The sequence below is a fragment of the Patella vulgata genome, chromosome 4 (assembly GCF_932274485.2).
Source record: "Patella vulgata chromosome 4, xgPatVulg1.2, whole genome shotgun sequence".
NCBI classification, from domain to species: Eukaryota; Metazoa; Mollusca; class Gastropoda; family Patellidae; genus Patella; species Patella vulgata.
In genome coordinates this window covers 29,787,838-29,810,814 of record NC_065882.2, presented here as the reverse complement: position 1 = coordinate 29,810,814, position 22,977 = coordinate 29,787,838, and the positions used below count along the sequence as shown (strand labels likewise).

At 36.3% G+C, this 22,977-nt stretch overlaps 2 protein-coding genes across 2 annotated transcripts in view; both read right to left on the bottom strand.

Annotated features, from left to right (window-relative positions):
- The window catches only part of LOC130012428 (mucin-5AC-like), a 539,248-nt gene that overhangs the window by 438,176 nt on the left and 78,095 nt on the right, over positions 1-22,977 (bottom strand). The window contains exon 7 of the mRNA XM_056100369.1: positions 8,213-8,350. The gene's annotated coding sequence lies outside the window, so the exon portion shown is untranslated. The remainder of the gene's footprint in view (positions 1-8,212; positions 8,351-22,977) is intronic.
- Positions 17,411-21,005, bottom strand: LOC126817166 (uncharacterized). The gene is made up of 2 exons (XM_050544019.2): positions 19,011-21,005; positions 17,411-18,535 (listed from the first exon to the last, which is right to left on the bottom strand). The coding sequence occupies exon 1, from the start codon at positions 20,334-20,336 to the stop codon at positions 19,425-19,427; it is 912 nt and encodes a 303-aa protein (XP_050399976.1). The 5' UTR covers positions 20,337-21,005; the 3' UTR covers positions 17,411-18,535; positions 19,011-19,424.

Genomic DNA, 22,977 nt, shown 5'->3' with positions numbered 1-22,977 from the left:
TTCAGTTAATCTAAATCAATCATTCATAGAGCACAGTGCCGTAAATTACTCCACGGGGCGCTTAACGGTAAGTCACGTGGTCAGAAACGCGCCAAAAGATTGGAACTATATTCTTACTCTGTGTTACTCGGCGATAAATCTCCGCTTTGACATCTACTTTAGATGTCGCCCAATTCATTTTGGTGGAAGCGGATATTGAATAAAGCCATTTCACACACACACATATGTTTACATTACATGCGCATGTCAAATATTTATACAATGTCCACGAGTGTGTTACATGTAATTCTCGCCTTCACTCCGTTATAATTTTCTTATTTTGAGTAGCCTACACTTTCTGAAACGCCAAAAGATTGGAACTATATTCTTACTGTGTGTTACTCAGCGACAAATCTCCGCTGTGACAATATACATCTACTTTAAATGTCGCCCAATTCATTTCGGTGGAAGCGGATATTGAATAAAGCCATTTCACACACACATACGTTTACATTACATGCGCATGTCATATATTTATACAATGTCCACGAGTATGTTACATGTAATTCTCGCCTTCACTTCGTTATAATTTTCTTATTTTGAGTAGCCTACACTTTCTGAATGATTCCATTCTTTTGTACGATTGCATGACCACTCGGACCAACTGTTGCATACATTTTGGCCGACGTTATATGAATGTACAGTGCATTAGAAAAAAATCCTAACCGATACAGAATGCTGGTAAATGTTTTCCCGAGATAAACTAACTCATTTTGTTGTTATTCAAACCGGCATGTACATTAGGCTGACCTTAAAAATATCTTTGTTTCGCCTAACGCGACCGACTAACTAAAACCACCCCCGACTTAAATTATTTTATTGCACTTTTCCGCGATCTTTTTATTTTATTTTGTGTGTCAACCTGAAATATATCACGAGAGTTATTTCCCTTTACTATGGCTATGGTTTGTTTCATTATTGAAACTGGTTGATCAAGACGAAAGCGTCATAGGTGTCGCTTCTATGTCTGTGGGGCGTCGTTTTAAACATGACGACGATATTTTCAATATCCGTTTTCGAGAAAAATAAAGGCACAACCCGCACGATCGTTAAAAACGTGTTGAGGGAGTTTCAAACGTGAGTTTGTCGCAATTTGTGTGCGAGTCGTGCATCAAGAAAAATCCCGATGTCATTGATTTGTTTGCCAATAAAAGAAGACGAATGTTTGCACCCGGAAAATTATCAAGCTGTCAAATTAGCTCTTAAAAAAAAAAATCTGAAAAAAAACCCGACCTACCGACCCTTCTCCTCGATTGTGGGTCGGGTTTGGTGAAACAAAGATATTTTTAAGGTCAGCCTTATACATGTACACGTTTTCGCGGCAGCATTACTGTATTACAACTCCTTCAATTAATTATAGACAATATTATTTCGACCCTAGCTTCTCGCGAATTCCTTGCGGGAAGCATGGCAAAACACGATGTAACGTATCTCGGGAAATTCAACGGCTCGTCTAATAAATGAACGCCCTAGATAATTGAACGGGAAGTCCATTTTTAAACGCAACTCGGGAAATTCAACGGCTCGTCCAATAAATGAACGCCATACATAAGTGCACGGGTAGTCCATTTTTAAACTCATCTCGGAGAAACTAAAGCCGTTGACATTAATCTAACCCATAGTACCAATTAAACCATTTTTGTTATTCTTCAACGATTTTTATCAATTATCGAACCGGGTTTTGAAATTAAACGGTATGAATAGTAACCAACGCTAAAAAACCCATATTAAACGATACCATATTTGTAGTGTCTCGCTGTCAACATCTTATATCGGTTAAACCGATAGATGCCACATTGGACCATCACTACTTGATATACATGTACCATATAATTATTTACAATATTTGCCTACAGGGGGTGGCCACTTTGTCTGGCAGTTTGGGTCCCATTTTCACGAAATTAAAACTCAACAATCAGAAAGGCATAAAGGTGATGTATTCAATTGTTTTTTTCTAAATTCGATAAAAATTGTAACGTTGATATATGAATGTACAGTGCGTTAGAAAAATCCTAACCGATACAGAATGCCGGTAAATGTTTTCCCGAGATAAACTAACTCATTTCGTTGTTATTCAAACCGGCCTGTACATTATACATGTACACGTTTTCGCGGTAGCATTACTGTATTACAACTCCTTCAATTAATAAAAGACCATATTATTTCGACCCTAGCTTCTCGCGAATTCCTTGCCGTAAGCATGGCAAAACACAATGTAACGTATCTCGGGAAATTCAATGGCTCGTCTTATAAATGAACGCTCTAGATAATTGAACGGGAAGTCCATTTTTAAACGCATCTCGGGAAATTCAACGGCTCGTCCAATAAATGAACGCCATAGAAAAGTGCCCGGGTAGTCCATTTTTAAACTCATCTCGGAGAAACTAAAGCCGTTGACATTAATCTAAACCATAGTACTAATTAAACCATTTTTGTTATTCTTCAACGATTTTTATCAATTATCGAACGGGGTTTTGAAATTAAATACTAAAAAACCCATATTAAACGATACCATATTTGTAGTGTCTCGCTGTCAACATCTTATATCGATTAAACCGATAGATGCCATATTGGACCATCACTACTTGATATACATGTACCATATAAATATTTACAATATTTGCCTACAGGGGGCGGCCACTTTGTCTGGCAGTTTGGGTCCCATTTTCACGAAATAAAAACTCAACAATCAGAAAGGCATAAAGGTGATGTATTCAATTGTCTGCGATATCACCTCGGTGGAAGCGGACGTTAAATAAAACTAACTCACACACAATTGTTTTTTTCTAAATTCGATAAAAATTGTAACCTCTAGACAGAGCACAAGCTAACAACGTGATGTTTCGTACAATCAAGGGCCATAATTCAGGAAGTTATGATCCGATATTCGTTAATATCGAAAGGAAGCAAGATCTTTCCGTTATAAATATGTATTTCAAATTTGATCAAAACTGAATCAAAATTGTGTCCTCTAGAGGGTCTACAACCTTGATATACCATATATTTACAATATTTGCGTACCAGGGGCGGCCATCATACTCAACCATCATAAGGGTGTAATGGTGATATAGTCAAACACTTTTTTAAATCGGATAAAAATTGTAACCTATAGAGCCACGAAAAGCTAAAAACGTGATTTTGCGTACAATCAAGGGCCATAATTCAGGAAGTTAAGTTCCGATATGCGCAAATATTGAAAGGAAACAAGATCTTTTGGTTATAAAGATGTATTTCAAGTTTCATCAAAATCTATTCAAAATTGTGGCCTCAAGAGGGTCCACAAACTCGATATACCATATACACTGTAATCCAAGTATCAATTAATCTGGTGTACCGTATTTTTCGATGTATAAGGCGCACTTTTTTTACCAGGTATTTTATTTTCTAGAGGGGGTGCGCCTTATACATAGTATTAAGCAAATCTTGGCTTTTCTGTGTGTCAACATCGAGGTCTGAAGTTGATCATATCGACAACAGCAATAAAGATGGCGGCCATTTCCCATACCGATATCCCGTATACCGTTAGTCATAGACGACAGTGGCAACAATATGGGTCAATAGCGGTTTAGTGTTATTAAAATATCTGCAAAGATATCGTAAATAATTAGATGACATATTTTTTCTGCTATTCCGACATTCCGATGTCGTCTTTTCTCGTGCAATAAATATGGCGGCCATTTAAGATACGGTATCGGCTTTTCCGTATACCGTTAGTCATATTTCTATTATTCCGGCTTTTCCGTATACCGTTAGTCATAAACGACAGTGCTAACAATATCTGCAAAATTCTCGTTAATATTTCTATTATTCCTGCGTATTTGATGACATATATTTCTGCTAATCCGTTTACCGGTACAGTTAGCCACTGTCGGCAATCCAAACAGTGTGTCGTCAACGGTGATATCAGTCAAGTTGACGAAAAGGCGGGGCTTTCGACAGACAAAGAGTTTTCATTGGCTATTAGAAGGGTAATTTCCATTGAGCACACGCTCATTATACCATAGGCTATGGGTATTGTCTGTTACAATGACAGCGTTAATGGGCGGGATTACAGTTAAACTGGCAGAATATATCGAAGAACAGAACAAATTTAAGCCATCGACTAAAATATATTTTAAGGACATAAAAAATTAACACAAGTATAATAAAAACATATAATAAAAACAAACAGGTTCACCAGTATAGCACAGCATAGTTATAGGCACAGTATAGATATAATAAAATATGGATATAAGAAAAACAAAACGTCTCACGTTTGACTCCCCCTAACTAAATTCACGACCCGCGGCCCTATTACCGTGTGCTTCAGCGTAACTAATTACCCTCAACTTCTCCTTAGCGGTATAAGCGGTTCGTCTCGTAGCCATTCTGAATAAATAATTTTTAAGAATGATGGAATGTTCACTGGTGTTTTATATACATCGGGGTGTTTTCTTTGAGCAAGACTGTCTTTTAGTAACCGTTTTAAGTTACCGACGGTTTTCATTCAACATGGATTCAGTGATTGGCCCATTGTTATAATTTACCGGTATAGTTAATTATCTACCAGTGAGTTGTTATCGTTTTCTTTATGAAGTCGTTTGTAGTTGACAAAATCATTGTTTCTTTGATTGGTATTAAAAATGCTATTGTATTATTTTACCGGTATAGTTAATTATCTACCAGTGAGTTGTTACCGTTTTCTTTATGAAGTTGTTTGTAGTTGACAAAATCATTGTTTTTTTGATTGGTATTAAAAATGCTATTGTATTATTTTACTGATAGATCTAAATGGCTACAATCTGGGTATTGTCATGACGCGTGGAGTGGGCGGGGCAACAGACGCTATCGTTTGATTGTCAGTTGTTTGCATAACTTGGAGTAAACTGGAATTGTTGTTTCTCTTTTACCGGTAGTCAGGATTTAAGTTGTGAGTAACTGATCATGATATATTATTTCTACAGGTATTATTTAATTTGTTTATCATCAAAACCGATTCATTTATCACAGACAATTACTCACGAATTTAACACGATGTAATAGACGGCCATGTTTGTTGTGGGCGGGACTTGAATGACAATTTCACTACCGTACGAGCAACAGAATTACAGCTGAAAGTTATGCAATAATGCAATTGCGTGTTATAATTAATATAAACAAATGTAACAAAAGCAATTTATTTCATAAAGAAATATAATTATATAAAGCTTGATACGGCTAAATATCGGTAATTATTATAACTGTAAACAATAGAGTTTGACCTAGTTACTGGAGATCGCAGGTGGATTTGAGTCACATATGCTATGGCACGAGTTTCACACGCGCTGGGAAAGGGTGCGCCTAAACCACGCATATTTTTATTTTTTCCTGAAACACCTCTGCCAAAGTCGCCCTGCGCCTTATCTACGCATGCGCCTTATACACCGAAAAATACGGTATATAGCACTAAATTTTTTGTACAATCAGGGGCAATAATCCATGAAGTTATGGTCCGATATGAACGAGTATCCGATAAATGCCAATATCGAAAGGAACCAAGATCTTTTAGAGATAAACCTATATTTCAAGATTCATCAAAATCGGATAAGAATTGTGAACTGTAGAGTGTCCACAAACAAATTGTAAATGGATGGATGTCTGGACGTTCAGGGGAGACGACAATATACGTCTACATGATATTTCGTACAATCAGAGGCGATAATCCAAGAAGTTACGATCCCATATGCACGAGTATCGAAAGGAACCAAGATCTTTGGGATATAAACATATATTTTAAGTTTCATCAAAATCGGAAGCAAATTGTGACCTATAGAGGGTCCACCAACCTTGATGTTACATACTTTAACACTATTTGTGTTATAAATATGTATTTCAAGTTTCATCAAAATCGGATCAAAATTGTGGCCTCTAGAGGGTCCACAAACATATATATTTACGCAATTTGCGTACGAGGGGCGGACTTTAGCCTCTAGAGCTGGCAGTAATTATCAGATATCGCTGAAAATCAATAGGCTTCTTCGTCTCAACACTGTGTATAAATTTAAAGACAATCGGATAATAACTGGACGGACAGGAGCGACGATAATATACGACCACATTTCAATGTGGGCGTATATAAAAAGCAAAATAAATCAATAAAGAAAATTGTCAATATATATAAATTTAAAACGATTGGATGACCTGCAGACTTCCACAAGAAATATTGAACGACTGCTGTGAGGACAATATACAACCACATGAACGTATAAAAAGGTTTAACCAGCAGCTGCCAGGCAGGATACGCCCACATTTTTCAAGAGATGGATAGAGAACAAGCTAAACAAAAAGCGATTTTTTGTAAAAATTAAGTGCCATAATTCAGGAAGGTATAATCAGATATGTGCGAATATCAATAGGAACCAAGATCTATGAGTTATAAACATGCATTTTAAGTTTCATTAAAATCGGATCAAAATTGTGACCTCTAAGAGGGTTCCAAACCTTGATATACCAGATGCATACCTACCAACGTTTGAAACCCAAAAAGCATAGCAGCCAGGGTTGGTCCAGGACATAGTCCTGGTGGGGGGTTCAGGGGGGCAAAGCCCCCCTTGACGCAAAATGAATATTGGCATTCAGATAGGTTAAAATGTGGCCAAAATCATCACATTCCTACCACAATCATAGAGACTTTCCACCAAAAATAATACTGGAAAAGTCATAAAGGTTGATAGACATATTTATTCTATTAGCTACCTTAAATTTAATGAACAGTCATGTTGATAAATAGTATGAAATTATACCATTATATTGGCAGTTATGCTGTCAACCTTTCACAAGAATTCAACTATTTAGATTTAAAAATAACAGTTTTAAACACTTCCAATAGATAACATTGGTGTGGTTATTTACTTTGTTTTGTCCAGGATAGAAATAATAATAAACTACTGCCTTGTTTTTTTCGTTCCCATGTGGTCTTTAACATCGCTAATTCCTCTGTGTCCAATTGAAAAATCTTGTCAACATAACGTGCAGTTCGCGTAATTTTCACCCTTTCTTGAACGGATAATTACTCCTGGGTAGGCTTTGGAATATTCCTCACGGAATAACTGCAATTTTCTTTTCGGTTTTACACTCGTTTGCGATTTTTCTCCGGCTGATTCCATGATCGTTCACTTGGCAGCAGAGCTATAAATAGCCTCACGCATACAGTAGCATAAGGAATGGCTCGACAGGAAGTTACAATAAAGCCGTGCCGATTGTCTTTGTTTTGATGTCTTTGTTTTGAATTACGGTACAGCTCTTTCGCAATTTTGTGAATAAAACTTTTTAACAAATTCTAATTTTTGGAATATTTTTAATAAAAAAACGTATTTTTTATCAATGCAGCCGTAACCCGAATAAGTTGATGGAAACCGTACTTGTTACGGTAAAACCGGAGTAGTTGGCAAGTATGCAGATGTTTACACTATTTGCATAGAGGGGCGGCCATTTTGTCTGGCAGTTTTCGTCTGATTTCCACAATATTCGAACTCAACCAACATTATGGTGTAACAGTGATATATTTGAACGTTTTTGTAAATCAGATAATAATTGTGACCTCTAGAGGAACCACAAGCTAAAAACAGGATTTTTCGTACAATCAGAGGTCCCGTGTATATATTGGAATGCACGTAAAAGATCCCCTGGCAATTGGAATTCAATATAAGAGTAGGCGATAGTGCCGCTGCCCGGGCAAAATATCCCTCATAGCACACTGTATGGCGTATGCCCGTCTTCATTAGCCCAGTATATAGGAGCAGAACAGTAGGACGTTAAACCCCATTTCATTTCATTTCGTACAATCAGGGGCCATAATTCAGGAAGTTACGGTCCGATATGCGCGAATATTGAAAGGAACCAAGATCTTTGGGTTTTAACTAACATTCCAAATTTCAACAAAATCAGATAAAAATTGTGACCTCTATAGGGTCCACAAGCTAAAAATGCGATTTTTCGTATAATCGGGGGCCATAATCCATGAAGTTATGGTCCGATACATGCCAATATCGAAAGGAACCGAGATCTTAGGGAGATAAACCTACATTTCAAGTTTCATTGAAATCAGATAAAAATTGTGACCTGTAGAGTGTCAAGACGAACGGACCAGACCGGGGCGACAACAATATACATCCACATGAAAATGTGGGCGTATAAAAAATGTTGACCTATTTACCAAGCTGAGCCTTTTTTTCTATATATGTCATAATATCCCGAGCATATTTGGACCAGGCTTTGGCTCTTTGTAGAGCTAAATCTAGTCCAGTCTCTAAATGAACCAATGTTAAATCTATATCTTCAGCACTTAACTGTCCTACAAAATACAAACAAATAATTAGAGCTTGGTGATATTTCATTTGTTTTGATATAAAATCATCCCAGAAATAAAGATATGTTGCCAGGCAACGAAACATACGCCCACAGCAGATAAATCGTTCGAGTGGTTGACAAGAGTTGTCGCATATTTATTCCTTTGTAGGTAATTGGGGGCCTACAATAGACAGTTCCATACAGATCAGATTATGATTTTTGTCGCTTGAGGGTTCACAAGGTTTTACAAACTCAACTTTGGAAGTAGTTTACAGAAATTGTTGAAATTTGACAGGCTTTTTCGTTTTACTAATTTAAATAATGCACATAAATTTCATACAGATCGGATGATCACTTTTGTCATTCAAACATTCACAGGGTTCACAAAGTAAAACAAGGGCCATAACTCTAGAAATAATTGACGGAAATTGCTGAAATTCAATAGACCTGGTGTTTCTTAAACTAATCAGGAGCCGAAGGAATTTAATACCGATATGCATGAATATTGAAAGGAACCAAGATCTTTGGGTTATAAACTTACATTTCAAGTTTCATCAAAATCAGAAGAAAATTGTGACCTCTAGAGGGTCAACAACATTGATTTACCATATTTTTACGCTAATTGTGTACGAGGGGCGGCCATTTTATCGGGCAGTTTTGGTCCGATTTTCACCAAATGCCCGAATATCGAAAGGAACCAAGATTTTTGGGTTATAAAATTACAATTCAAGTGTCATCAAAATCAAATGAAAATTGTGACCTCTAGATGGTCCACAACATTGATATACCATATTTTTACGCTATTTGAGTACGAGGGGCGGCCATTTTGTCTGTCAGTTCTGGTCCGAATTTTACGAATTTCCAACTCAACCATCCATAGGGTGTAACAGTGATATATTCAAACGTTTTATTAAATCGGATAAAAATTATGACCGATATAGGGTCCACAAGCTAAAAACACGATTTTGAGTACAATCAGGGGCCATAATTCACCATATTTTTACGCTATTTGAGAACAAGGGGTGGCCATTTTATCTGTCAGTTTTGGGTTGATTTTCACGAAACCGAACTCAGCCATCCTTAGGGTGTAACTGTGATATACTACAACGGATTTTTAAATCGGATAAAAATTATGACCTCTATAATTCAGGAAGTTACAGTCCTATATTTGCGAATATATCGCACCTAAGCAGATAATTCTCATCTTCAAACACCATCAAAGCATTCACCTAATAAACACCTACGCCAAGTGTGAACATTCTAGCTCAATTAGAATGAGAGTTACTGTGTTCCAAAGTCTCGATCAATGAAATTGCTTATTGCTCGGGTTACTCTGAGCAGAAAATGCTCATTATCGAACTTAGTCAAGGTATTGATGTAATAAAACTATACACCAAATTTCATCATTCTCACTTAATTAGAACTAAAGTTATCTTGTCCCAAAGCATCAACCAATCAAATTGCTTATCTCTGCTTACCCTAAGCAGAAAATGTTCGTCTTCGAACTCCATCAAGGTACTGGCCTAATAAACACCTGCACCAAGTATGAACGTTCTAATTAGAAGAAGGAAAGTTATTGAGTTCCAAAGTCTCAGCCAATCAAATTGCTTATCACTCTGCTTACCCTGAGCAGAGAATGCTCATTATCGAACGTAGTCAAGGTATTGATGTAATGAAACTATCACTGCTATATGCATAGTGTGTAGAACGGAGCTCTAAGTATTGACTTACTGGCCTCTGCGTTAGAATATCCTTCAAAAGAGTAGAAAAGATTAATTGTGGTTACTATTCATGGGAACTCAAGGGAAATATATGTGTTCTCAGTAGTCACTTAAACCGGTCAGTACTTGCACTGTACGTCAGTATTCCTATAAATGGTCAGTATGTAGTAGTTATTAGCACACTTTCCTCTGTGTATCGGTGAAGATCAGGACAGTTTTGGTCGAGGGGCCCAGCCGAGGCGGCCCCCGACCAAAACTGTCCTGATCTTCACCGATACACAGAGGAAAGGTGCTAATAAGTCACTTACATCACATTTCTATCGAGTATTGTGAAGCGAAATGGGACAAATACTTTCTGCTTTTTCATTTATCCCTTTCTGTGCCACACGTTACATTTCGTGGTAGAATGATTTTGCAGTGAGAAACGACCAGGGTAGTATTTACACGTGCATCTTGCTGCCTTACCCTGACCGTAAAACAGTCACATGTTTTTCTTTAGATTGCACTCCGTATTGAAAGACGAAGTTGTTTTGACGAAGTCAGTGAACATAAAGCCAACCACATCGTCAAAACAACTTGTCCCTGGCGTAGAGGACTGCAATTATATTAAACGTAATGTAAAGGACACTGCACAACGTGGGCCAAAGTGTGCATCGGTGGATGGTTCGTCCGTTGAAATTTATTTGTAATAAAATTTATGACTTTCTAGGCGTGTGTTTTCATCCTGCTTGTATAAATGTGTTTGTCGGAAATGAATAGTACCCTTTATGGAAAGCGTACTGTTCATTTCTGATACACAGATACTTTTATACCTGTACTAGCAGGATACCCGGCTTCGCTCGGGGTCATAACTCCGAAACCGGAAGTGGTAGACTAACGCCACCTGGCCTATGTTACTCCCCGGTCCAATCTACCCCTATACCGCAAATTTCAGACTCGTGGCAGACCTAGTGTAGCCGCCAACCTCGAACAGACCGGCTTTCGCTCGGGTGTCATTACTCCAAAACCTGGCCACCTGGCCTATGTTACTTCCCGGTCCGAGCTACCCCTATACCCCAAATTTCAGACTCGGGGCAGACCTAGTGTAGCCGCCAACCCCGAACAGACCGGCTTCGCTCGGGGGTCATAACTCCGAAACCGAAAGTGGTAGACTAACGCCACCTGGCCTATTATGGAAGGGTATCGCTGCCAATATTAAATGCTCTGCGACAATGTCGTTTCCATTGATTATATGTAAAAACTACAATGTACAAAGTCCTAATACCGATATTGATAAAGTCAAAATACCTCTAAGGGAAGAGTTAAATGTAAAACGTCAAATGTTAAGTGTTAAATGACAAATGTTTTGTGGGAAAATGTTTTTTTTGACATGTCTACATTTTACATTTCTCTCATTACATTTTACATTTGTGCTCTGCCACATCCCATTTGTCCTTCACGCTTTCTACATAGCAACTTTCGCACAGCATCAACTTGTATATGCAAACGTAGGATATCACGTGACTTATTAACATATATGGAAACCCGGCACAAGCACACTATAAGGATATTCGCCGCAAGACAAAAGAAATCAAGCTGGCACACCATAAGAAACTATCTAGACGACCGTCCGTAATTTGGAATGTGCCAGGAAATAATTGATAGATTCAAGCAACCAAAGAAACATACTTTCCAGTAATTTATAACACAATAACTGGAATTTCGTATTTATACCCGTATTTTTTTTATACTTTTTTTGATTAAGCCCTGTATCTTTATTTTAGTTTAGCCCTCCCCCCCTTCCTTCACTTCAACTTTAATCTTATTTTGTAATGTTAAGCAAACATGAAAGAGCCAGAAAATTATTTGCATATTTGAAAAGAGCAATCAGTGATACTTAACATGGTATCTGGAATTTCGTATTTAGACCAGTATTTTTACTTGAATACCCCTTTAATAGTGTGATATTTATTGGATTTAAATTATGAAAAAACGATTGTACCAGAAAACTATTTACAAACAGAAATGAATGTGATGTCCACTAATATGTAACATGATACCTGAAATTTCGTATTTGGACATTGCACAGCCCCCCCCCACCCCGTAATCATCATAAAGTGCCATCCAAAGTGTCAAGGTGAGTAAATTTTTATTGTGTGCTAGGCTAATTTCCTGTTATAGTTCGTGAATATTCTTGTTCTGGCTTAGAGTGTGCCAGGTTTCCGTATATGTTAATAAGTCACGTGATATCCTACATTTGCATATGCAAGTTGATGCTGTGCGAAACATGCTATGTAGAATGCGTGAAGGACAAATGGGATGTGGCAGGGAGCAAATGTAAAATGTAATGAGAGAAATGTAAAATGTAGACACGTCAAAAAAAGCATTTTCCCACAAAACATTTGTCATTTAACACTCAACATTTAACGTTTTACATTTAACTCTTGCCTTAGAGGTATTATGACTTTATCATTACCGATATTATGACTTTGTACATTGTACTTTTTACATATAATCAATAGAAAAGACTTTGTAGCAGAGCATTTAATATTGGCAGCGATACCCTTCCATAGCCTATGTTACTCCCCGGTTCGAGCTACCCCTATACCCCAAATTTCAGACTCGGGGCAGACCTAGTGTAGCCACCAACCCCGAAAAGACCGGCTTCGCTCGGGGGTCATAACTCCGAAACCGGAAGTGGTAGACTAACGCCACCTGGCCTATGTTACTCCCCGGTATGAGCAACCCCTATACTCCAAATTTCAGACTCGGGGCAGACCTAGTGTAGCCGCAAACCCCAAACAGACAGACAGACAAACGACAGTCACAAATATATATGTAGATTGGAAATAAACAGGACAGTTTTATCAAAGGTAGCCAGTGGCAACGAGGTAGAAGTGGGATGTAATAATCATAAGGTAAGAATTTTAGTTAATTGGTTAGTATACCTTACTTGTGTCAGTATGCAAAAATAGCTTGAGTAATTAAACAAACGTGAGTTTATCCGAACATATCACTAGTCAGACGCGTGCGGGAGAAATTGTAAAGATAGGCTGCCAGGCAACGAAACATAAGCCCACAGCAGCTAAATCGTCCGGGCAGTCAACAAGTGTTGTCGCATATTTTTACTTTTTTCGGTAATAAAACATTTATAATACACTAAAATCTGATTAAGAGTAACAAATCATGAAGTAATTATCAGAAAACCATTAGAATTTGTTTGGTTTTTATAAAGTTCTGCCCCATGCTAATGCTTAGTATTTATCGGATGTGGGTGTATAAAAAGCGTGACTAATTAAGAAAGCGTCAGTATTTGGGGTATTGCTCACTATCTGAGTGAAACCGCCAGTTATCTTTGATTTGCATCAGTAAGTGGAACTGTCGCCAGTAGAGCGTGAAATCGTTAACTATTGTTACTATAAGTGATAATATATATTATTATCCTGAATAAATGATATTTATTAATATTCTCGAATCTGAGGAAATTTTTTAAACAATAGTGGATGGCAGTGAACAAAGGGACAATTTGTCGGCGATTTCGATTACCGCCGTAGTTAGCAAAAGACACCGATGATGGTTGGATAGATCTATCTATAAATACCTTCATATTTAAATATAAATTTAAATGGTCAGTGGCAAGGTTTGATTCGTCACACTATTTGTACCTGCTCCCGTTCTTACAACGGGTTCCCCATGCAGAATACGGCACAATGTGCATTGTTATTTAATTTACAATTCATATTTATTCTCGTTACATGCAGATTGGGACATGGTTTGGTGCAGACGGCACTTTGATATCTGTATGGATTAAATTTGGAATCACAACTAATGGTTAAAAAAGGATCATCAACACCAATCTGTTTCCGCTAATTTTATTGAAACAGATAATATGATAGCAGACAACAGAAATATTGAATTTCATACACATACATGTATACAAGCTGAAATACTGAACACTGAAGAATCATGTGAATATCTATTTACATTTGAGAAATAATAACTATTAAACAATATATATAACGATGAAAATACATGTAGTGATAAGATATAATAAGGTACGTTATACAATGTTAAAATACAATATGATTGTACGTAACAGGAAAAGATAGGTTGCCAGGCAACAAAACATACGCCCACAGCAGCTAAATCGTCCGAGCAGTCGACAAGGGTTGTCACAATTTTATTCTTTTGTAGGTAATTAGGGGAATTTAATAGACAATTTCATACAGATGACATTATAATTTTCGTCGTTTGAAGGTTCACAAAGTTCTAAAAACTAAAACAAGGGCCGTAACTCTGGAAGCAATCTACAGAAATTGTTCAAATTCGACAGGCTTTTTCGTTTTACTAATTCAATTAATGCATATAAATTTCATACAGATCGGATGATAACTTTTGTCCTTCGAAAGTTCACAAAGTTCAACAAAGTAAATCAAGGGCCATAACTCTAGACATAATTGTTGGAAATTGCTGACATTCATTTCACTAATTTAGGTGATAACTGAAACTCATTAGGCTTGTTCGTTTTACTAATTTAAATGAAACATATAAATTTCATACAGATCGGATAATAACTTTTGTCGTCAGAGCATTTACAAGGTACAACAAAGTGAAACAAGGGCCATAACTCACAGCTTAATTAACGGAAATTGCTAAAATTCAATAGGCTTCTTTGTTTCAGTAATTTAAATGATGCATATAAATTTCAAACAGATCGGATGATAACTGTTGTCATTAGAGCGTTCACAAGATTCAACAAAGTGAAACAAGGGCCATAACTCTAGATGTAATTAACGGAAATTGCTGAAATTCAATAGGCTTCTTTTTTTTACTAATTTAAATGATGCATATAAATTTCATAGAGATCCGTTGATAACTTTTGTCGTTGGAGCGTTCACAAGGTACAACAAAGTGAAACAAGGGCCATAACTCCAGAAGAAATAAACGGAAATTGCTGAGATTCAATAGGCTTCTTCATTTCACTAATCTAAATGATGCATATCAATTTAAAACAGATCGGATGATAACTGTTGTCATTAGACGTTCACAAGATTCAACAAAGTGAAACAAGGGCCATAACTCTATATGTAATTAACGGAAATTGCTGAAATTCAATAGGCTTCTTTTTTTTACTAATTTAAATGATGCATATAAATTTCATAGAGATCCGTTGATAACTTTTGTCGTTAGAGCGTTCACAAGGTACAACAAAGTGAAACAAGGGCCATAACTCCAGAAGAAATAAACGGAAATTGCTGAGATTCAATAGGCTTCTTCATTTCACTAATCTAAATGATGCATATCAATTTAAAACAGATCGGATGATAACTGTTGTCATTAGAGCGTTCACAAGATTCAACAAAGTGAAACAAGCGCCATAACTCTAAATGTGATAAACGGAAATTGCTGAAATTCAATAGGCATCTATGTTTTACTAATCTAAATGATGCATATAAATTTCATAGAGATCAGTTGATAACTTTTGTCGTTAGAGTGTTCACAAGGTGCAACAAAGTGAAACAAGGGCCATAACTCCAGAAGAAATTAACGGAAGTTATTGAAATTAAATAGGTTTCTTTATCTCACTAATGCAAACAACATATATCAATTTTAAAACAATCAGATGGACGGACGGGGGCGACGGCAATATAAGACCACATTTCCATGTGAGCGTATAAAAAATGAATTTCATACATACAAGTAAACCAAAATTATGAGCACGGAAATTGTTTTATTTAGCACATGATAAATATAACTGATACACTGCATGCAATGGTGAAATAATAAAACCATGTACAACGTTCGATCTTGAGATATCTCTCATGTGCGAAATTCGAAAGTCATGTAGATATCCCGTACGATTAATTTTTTTTTATTAAAACTAAGACTGATAGAAATACATATAAGCGGTTGCCATGGAAGATACGCCCACATTTTGCAAGAGATGGACAGAGAACAAGCTCAAAAAAAGAAGTGATTTTTCGTACAATCAAGGGCCATAATTCAGGAAGTTACGATCCGATAAGCATGAATATTGAAAGGAACTAAGATCTTTGGGTTATAAACATGTATTTCAAGTTTCATTAAAATCGGATCGAAATTGTGTCCTCTCTCTAGAGGGTTCAAAACCTTGATATACCATATATTTACAATATTTGCGTATGTGGGGCAGCCATTTTGTCGGGCAGTTTGGGTCCGATTTGTACGAAATTCGGACTCAACCATCATAAGGGAGTAACAGTGATATATTCAAACGTTTTTTTAAACCGGATAAAAATTGTGACATCTAGAGGGATCACATTCTAAAAATGCGACTTTTCGTACAATCAAGGGCCATAATTCAGGAAGTTACGATCCAATATGCGCAAATATCAAAAAGAACCAAGATCTTTGGGTTATAAATATGTTAAATCAAAATCAGATCAAAATTGTGGCCTCTAGAGGATCCACAACCTTGATATGTGCAAGAGGCGGCCATTTTGTCCGGCAGTTTTGGTCCGATTTCCACCAAATTCGAACTCAGCCATCATAATGGTGTAACGGTGATATATTCGAACGTTTTTTTTAAATCAGATAATAATTATGACCACTAGAGGGACCACAAGCTAAAAACACGATTTTTCGTACAATCAGGGGCCATAATTCAAGAAGTTACGAGATTTTAGGGAGATAAATCTATATTTCAAATCCGATAAAAATTGTGACCTGTAGAGTGTCCACAAGCTAAAAACGTGATTTTTCGTACAATCAGGGACCATAATTCAGGAAGTTACGGTCCGATATGCGCAAATATCGAAAGGAACCGAGATCTTTGGGTAATAAACTTACATTTCAAGTTTCAAAAAAATCGGATAAAAATTGTGACCTCTATAGGGTCCACAACCTTGATATACCATATTTTTACGCTATTTGAGAACGAACGGCGGCTATTTCGTCTGTCAATTTTGGGCCGATTTTCACGAAATTCGAACTCAGTCGTCCTTAGGGTGCAACAGTGATATAATAATACGTTTTTTTTAAATCGGAAAAAATTATGACCTCTTTAGGGTTCACAAACTAAAAACGTGATTTTTCGTACAATCAGGGGCCATACTTCAGGAAGTTACAGTCCGATATGCGCGAATATCGAAAGGAACCAAGATCTTTGGTTTATAAACTTATATTTTAAGTTTCAACAAAATCGGATAAAAATTGTGACCTCTATAGGGGCGACGACAATATACTTCCACATGAAAATGTGGGTGTATAAAAATTGTGACCTCTATAGGGTCCACAACCTTGATACCAATCTCCCAAACAGAGTTGTCTTCCCTTGCAGTTGCAGTCCAAACAATCTCTGCTAACGGCTCATTTGACTACGCCACTAAGATTCTTGGTGTTGATGGACAATGATAAACAATACGATTTAAAACAAATAAATGATAATATATTTAATACTATTACCATATTTAAATAGAAATGGAGTCACAATTGCAATGTAACAATGTATTTACAAATATTACAGGGAACTCTTTCGTGTAAGATTACAGGGTTAAATGGTCGGAAATACGAACTGCGGATGTCGCCGTGCTAATTTTAGAATATAATACACATGGATCTGTTTACCGTTATAATGAGATCGTAAGGCCTAATACATTTACACACGAAACATGCAAAATTAGACTGTTTCTTTCGGAGAGGTAATAATTAATGACATTTTCCCCTAAAATTGACTAAAACTCATCAACTGTTTATAACGCCAGGAACTTTTCTGACAGATGTCGTTTTCATCATCTAGTTAATCACGTGACCAGTTTAGTGCGTGAGCCGTGGGCAGAGTCGAATGCTGGATAGCAAGACTTGTGTGGAGAGTGCCTTGATATACCATATTTTTACGCCATTTGAGAATGAGGGGCAGCCATTTTGTCTGTCAGTTTTGGTCCGATTACTATGAAGCTATGTGCTATGAGTCACGTACGCCATACGCTGAAGTTAACTATGCCTTTTTACGAGTGATTTAACTATTAATGAAATATGAAGAAGAAAATGGTGTTTTGACATGACCACAAGTATTATTATTTTGAACGCTTTTCTTTCATTTGCTGCCATGTAAACCAAGACATGTAATTTTGGAGGAATATTAGATTGACGAAATACCGAAGACGACTCCATTTACGGCGACGAATTTGTGAACTTTTGAAGAAACAATCGATGACTACATTCAGGGCCCTTATTCACGAAAACTTAAACTAAGATACAATCGAAATTTTGAAACTTGAAGGGAACTCTTTCATGTTGCATATCAAATTAAAGCTCTACAGAAGCACTATTCAACCAGGTATGTTGTATTTAAATTATATAATATGTGAAACTGACCAGTCTTATTATAAGTTTCTAAAATATTCATCAGACAGGATCACTCAAAAAATAATGAAATAAATTAAGCTATATACATTTCAGGAGGAAAATAACAAGGAATTGATAGTTAGACCTTTCAACTTCACCAGTGCCTGAAAATGAAAAACAAGAAAATAATTTATATTTAACATTTTTTGAAATTTACTAATACTCTGCACTTTTCTTAATTATATTTCAAGAAAATAATTTATATGTAACATGTTTTGAATTTACTATTCCTAAAAAGATATAAGATAATAAATTGTTCAAACGTAATTGAATTGAGATTATGTTCCTATGAATGCGTGCAGCTTTGTCTGTCCTGGGGGGGGGGGGGGCAAAAGGTTAACAGGCGCACATGAAATCGTAAGGGCATGGTATCAATTGAATCCCTGCTTCTACATAGCCCCTAAACGCAAGCAAGTTATTGAAATAAAATTGAACCATGTTAGTCCCAAAATGCCCTAATTAGTGTCGGATGGAAATTAAACCTCATTTCTATCCCTCTCTTTGATCTTTACTCTTGTCTTAACTTAATGTCATTATCATTATAGTAAAACAAGAAAAGCAAATGTTAAAAGTTCGTACCTGGGAACCATCCATTGTCGAAAGCCACAGCAATCCAATCATCGCTATCTATGTTGTCTCCATCAGCAAGTATATCATTACTGTATTCATCTTTTTCATAGTTGTCACTTTCATTATCATCATTTTCAAATGGCTTCTTGCAGTGTTTTGAAATTGTTGGCCTTTTTCGTTTCTGTTTCGCAGATTCCTTGTCTTTGAAGTAGTTTCAAATTCTTTATGAGTTTTACGAAGCTTCAAACCCTCGCATCTTGCTTTCGAAGAGCGCCCTTCTTTCATCAGCAGTCTTCTTATCTAGCCAGTCACTCAGACGCTTACTGTTTGATTTAAACAGTAATAAAGTTGTGTGGTAGTGGAGAGTTGCATTTCTGCGCCTTGATTGGCTGGCATCCAGCATTCCAAAGTGCCTTTCACAAATCAAATTATGCAGCGGTGCTCCCGATACTGTTCCTTTTTCTTCTCAACAGGTCTACTCATACCACCAGATAGAAAAGCTGAAAGCTGGTTCTTGCAACATTCAAGCATACCTTCACAAATACCACTTGTACACTTGAGGAAAATTTTTATTTTGGATGGCTGTTGCATTGATGTCAGGAACATGACAGACTTTCTTTTGTAAGGAAAATCTTCAAACAAAAGATCATCATTTACATTCAAGATGCTCAGTAGATCTTTCACCCATAACATTATTTTCTGGTACATTGGTTGAACATACTCATGTAATGAGAGGTAGTTGCAGTGTCCACTACTCATAGCATACCAGTATGGACCACTTATCTTGAAATAAACTGAAGCCAACGAAGTTATTATAGCAACTATTTTACCATCCATCAGATCGAGATTTCCAGACTTTACCTTCAAGTTTGTAGTTTGAAGATCACTGAAGAAGTTAAGTATGTCTTTCCTGTGGAATAGCACTTGGGCAGATGTTTCAAAGAGACAATTAAATCTGTTGTCTTTATAACTTCCAATTAAAGACTTGATGTTGTGGATTCTACAGTATGCTAACCAATGCCATCGTTCTCTTAAACCATTCTTCTCATCAGAAACAGGCCCCAATAAATCAGAAATAAATCGAACAGTCCGCACTCCTGCGATTTCTAGTCTGTATAAAACTGTCTGGTCTCTTCCAAGTTTAATTCCCTTATCTTTTAATTCTCTCTGAATATGGTTTAGATGTTTCACTGCATAGGAATGGTAGCCCAGAAGAACATGAACCATACAATAAAATGAGTAGATTGTACTCCTGTCTTCCTCACCATCATACTCTTTTAACAAGTCATCTTTCCACTCTGTAATTTTCATTAGCAGCCCTGTCAGACATAACATAAGAGAGCTTTCTTACAATATCCGTCACAACAGTCTCTCCACATGATGCAACTTCCGATAATTCTGTTTGAGTGGTGCTTGTTATAATTCGGGCCGTTTCAGTGGCAACATGTTAAAGCCAAGGGGCAGCACATCTGAATTTGACAGTGTAAGTGAGTTTCCCAAAATCTTTTTTTTTTCTCGATGTTCCATCTTTGTGAATACCAAAATGTTCAGATGAATTAATTAAATCGGCATACATCTTTTTCACCAAGTACTGGCCTTCATCAGAAACATTAAGAACAGTTTGTCTTGAGGTAAATTACTTTTTTCTATTGGTCTGTGGACAATATGTTTTAGGACACTTTCAGTAACTCCGGGAATTTTATCTGTAGCCAAGAATGCATCGTCGGGAATCATCTGAAAATATCCCCTGTTCAGTCAACGTACATGGAGGTACATGTACTTCACGCTCCTCCAAAGCATAATGGGTGTTGATTGATGTGATTTCTTGTTCGAGCTTGTTTAACCTCTTCTCTTGACATTTGTTTGATTGAACTCTTTTGTATTTTCTCTTCTTAAATACGCAATTGGTTTGTAATTTTCTGTTATTTACTTGTAAAAAATCTTATTTCTTTTTGTAAATTCAATGCTTGTTTTTTGAGTTTCTTCAGAGTTTGTCATTTTTTCTTTCTTCCCTGTCATTTACATTTTTTGGTCTAAACTTGATTTTTAGGTCGATAAAAGATTTCTTCAATTTTGCAGATTTGTTATTCAGTCTTGATATGTATTTCTTCTTTTTTGTAATTTCACTATCTAAGTTATTGACTATAGAAAAAGTATTTTCCTCTGAACCAGTACAAATATCTTCAGTTACCAAATTTAATGAAGAGAAACAAAATTTAGAGTTATCTAAGTTGATCCTTTCTGCATCTTTTCGTCTACGTCACAAATTATCTCGCTTACTGTGCAGATCTTCAATAAACTTCTAAATTTCACTCGGGTGTACATTGTTGGGTATGTTGGCTAACTTTTTTATCCAACCTGTCCAAAGTTGTAAGTTATATGACTTTTTTATCCTTTCCTTCTCACAAACCTCTCTATACAGGTCTAAAACCACACCATTAGTTAGATCCAGAACTGCAGGAAACTTAGTTAAATAATTATATTTTTTAGTAGAATTTATTATCTAACTAGTAAGATAATTTTCTGTTAAATGAAGGCTAGGCCTAGTTCGTGAGAAAATTTTTAAAAATAATTTTTATAAAAGATAGGCCTAAGCCCAAGTGGCCTAAGGTCGTGTACATAATAAACTACATTTGCAAGTTTTTGATAATATAATTTTTTAAAATTCCTTCTTCCATGATCATCAATGTTTTACTTAAGTTACAATATTGGTAACAGTTACAAATATTTGCAGAAAATGAAAGCGAATAATATGTAAACAAACAATAAGTTCAATAACAACATACATAACAACAACGCATTTGACGTTATCGAATCGATGTTATTTCTTTTGCCGTAAACACATCTTCAACTCGTTCGTTCTACAACCATCAACAATTTTATAAAACTTTACCAATTTCTACTTATTTAATTTAATTGTCGTTTTAATGATGTATTTCATGATGGGTATAAATTGCATTTTGTATCTAAAACTCGGAAGAATAGCGGGCTACTCAATAAAACTATTGACAGCGCGTCACGTGACAAAATAAAATAAAACCAAGTACGAACAATCCAAACCATTAGACAAAATTCGAAGTCCTATAGGCAACGCTCGACATGGCCGCTTAGAACTAGTACCGTTTTGACGCTCATCTGTCTATTTAGATCGTGTTTTATACTGACTAATAGGTTTTTTATTAATTAATTCAGTGTATATAAATTAAGAAGATATTATAAAATACATACTTCTTCAAAAACATTACGAGCCGCAGCACCAAAACTGTGTAAAATTTCGCTTCGCAACGGGGAGTTGCGTTGTCTTGCGGAAATCCTTGTCTAATTGGCTGCCAAATATGATCTCATTCTGACGTAAAATGAGAAAACCCGAGCTATTTTTAGGCGACTGCTCAACGGAAAGACGGTACGCATTTTGACGTTGTGGTATTTTCACTAAACAAAACGGCTCAACTTCCCAAGGGTATTCCGTGTCATCAATAAAAATAAAGTTGACATGTTTGGTATCATTAAAAAGTTAATTCTATTGTTAATACAGTATGCAAAATTTAGATGATTTAAATTATTATTTGAGGTAGCTTTAGGCAGTGTCTTCAGACAACTTTTTGCCAAAATAACGTTGTCATTCAATTTGGCGTCATGTCATTTGGTAATGCTAGTAAAAGGGTGGGGGGCATTACATTGGTTGACGCATGCATTTTAGATCATAAGTTCTGTCATTGAGTCAAATGGTGTGGTTTCGATTCACCGCTTGTACATGACAAGGAATAGGGTCACCATCTAACCTCGTCCACATGTTTCCTCCCAATGCTAAAGACCTGATGTGCAAGTGAATTATAGGTTTGTGTCGAGGAGGACGTAAAATCCCATATATCTTTTTTTTTATCTCTCTTCTCTCTCTCCCTCGATTGTTTTGACAATAATTGGCTTTGGTTGTTTATTCCATAGAAAAGGTCCATCATAGGACAATGCATGTTTT

Coding starts and splice junctions, on each gene's coding strand:
- LOC126817166 (XM_050544019.2), bottom strand. CDS start 20,336: ATGTTATGTCTGACAGGGCTGCTAATGAAAATTACAGAGTGGAAAGAT.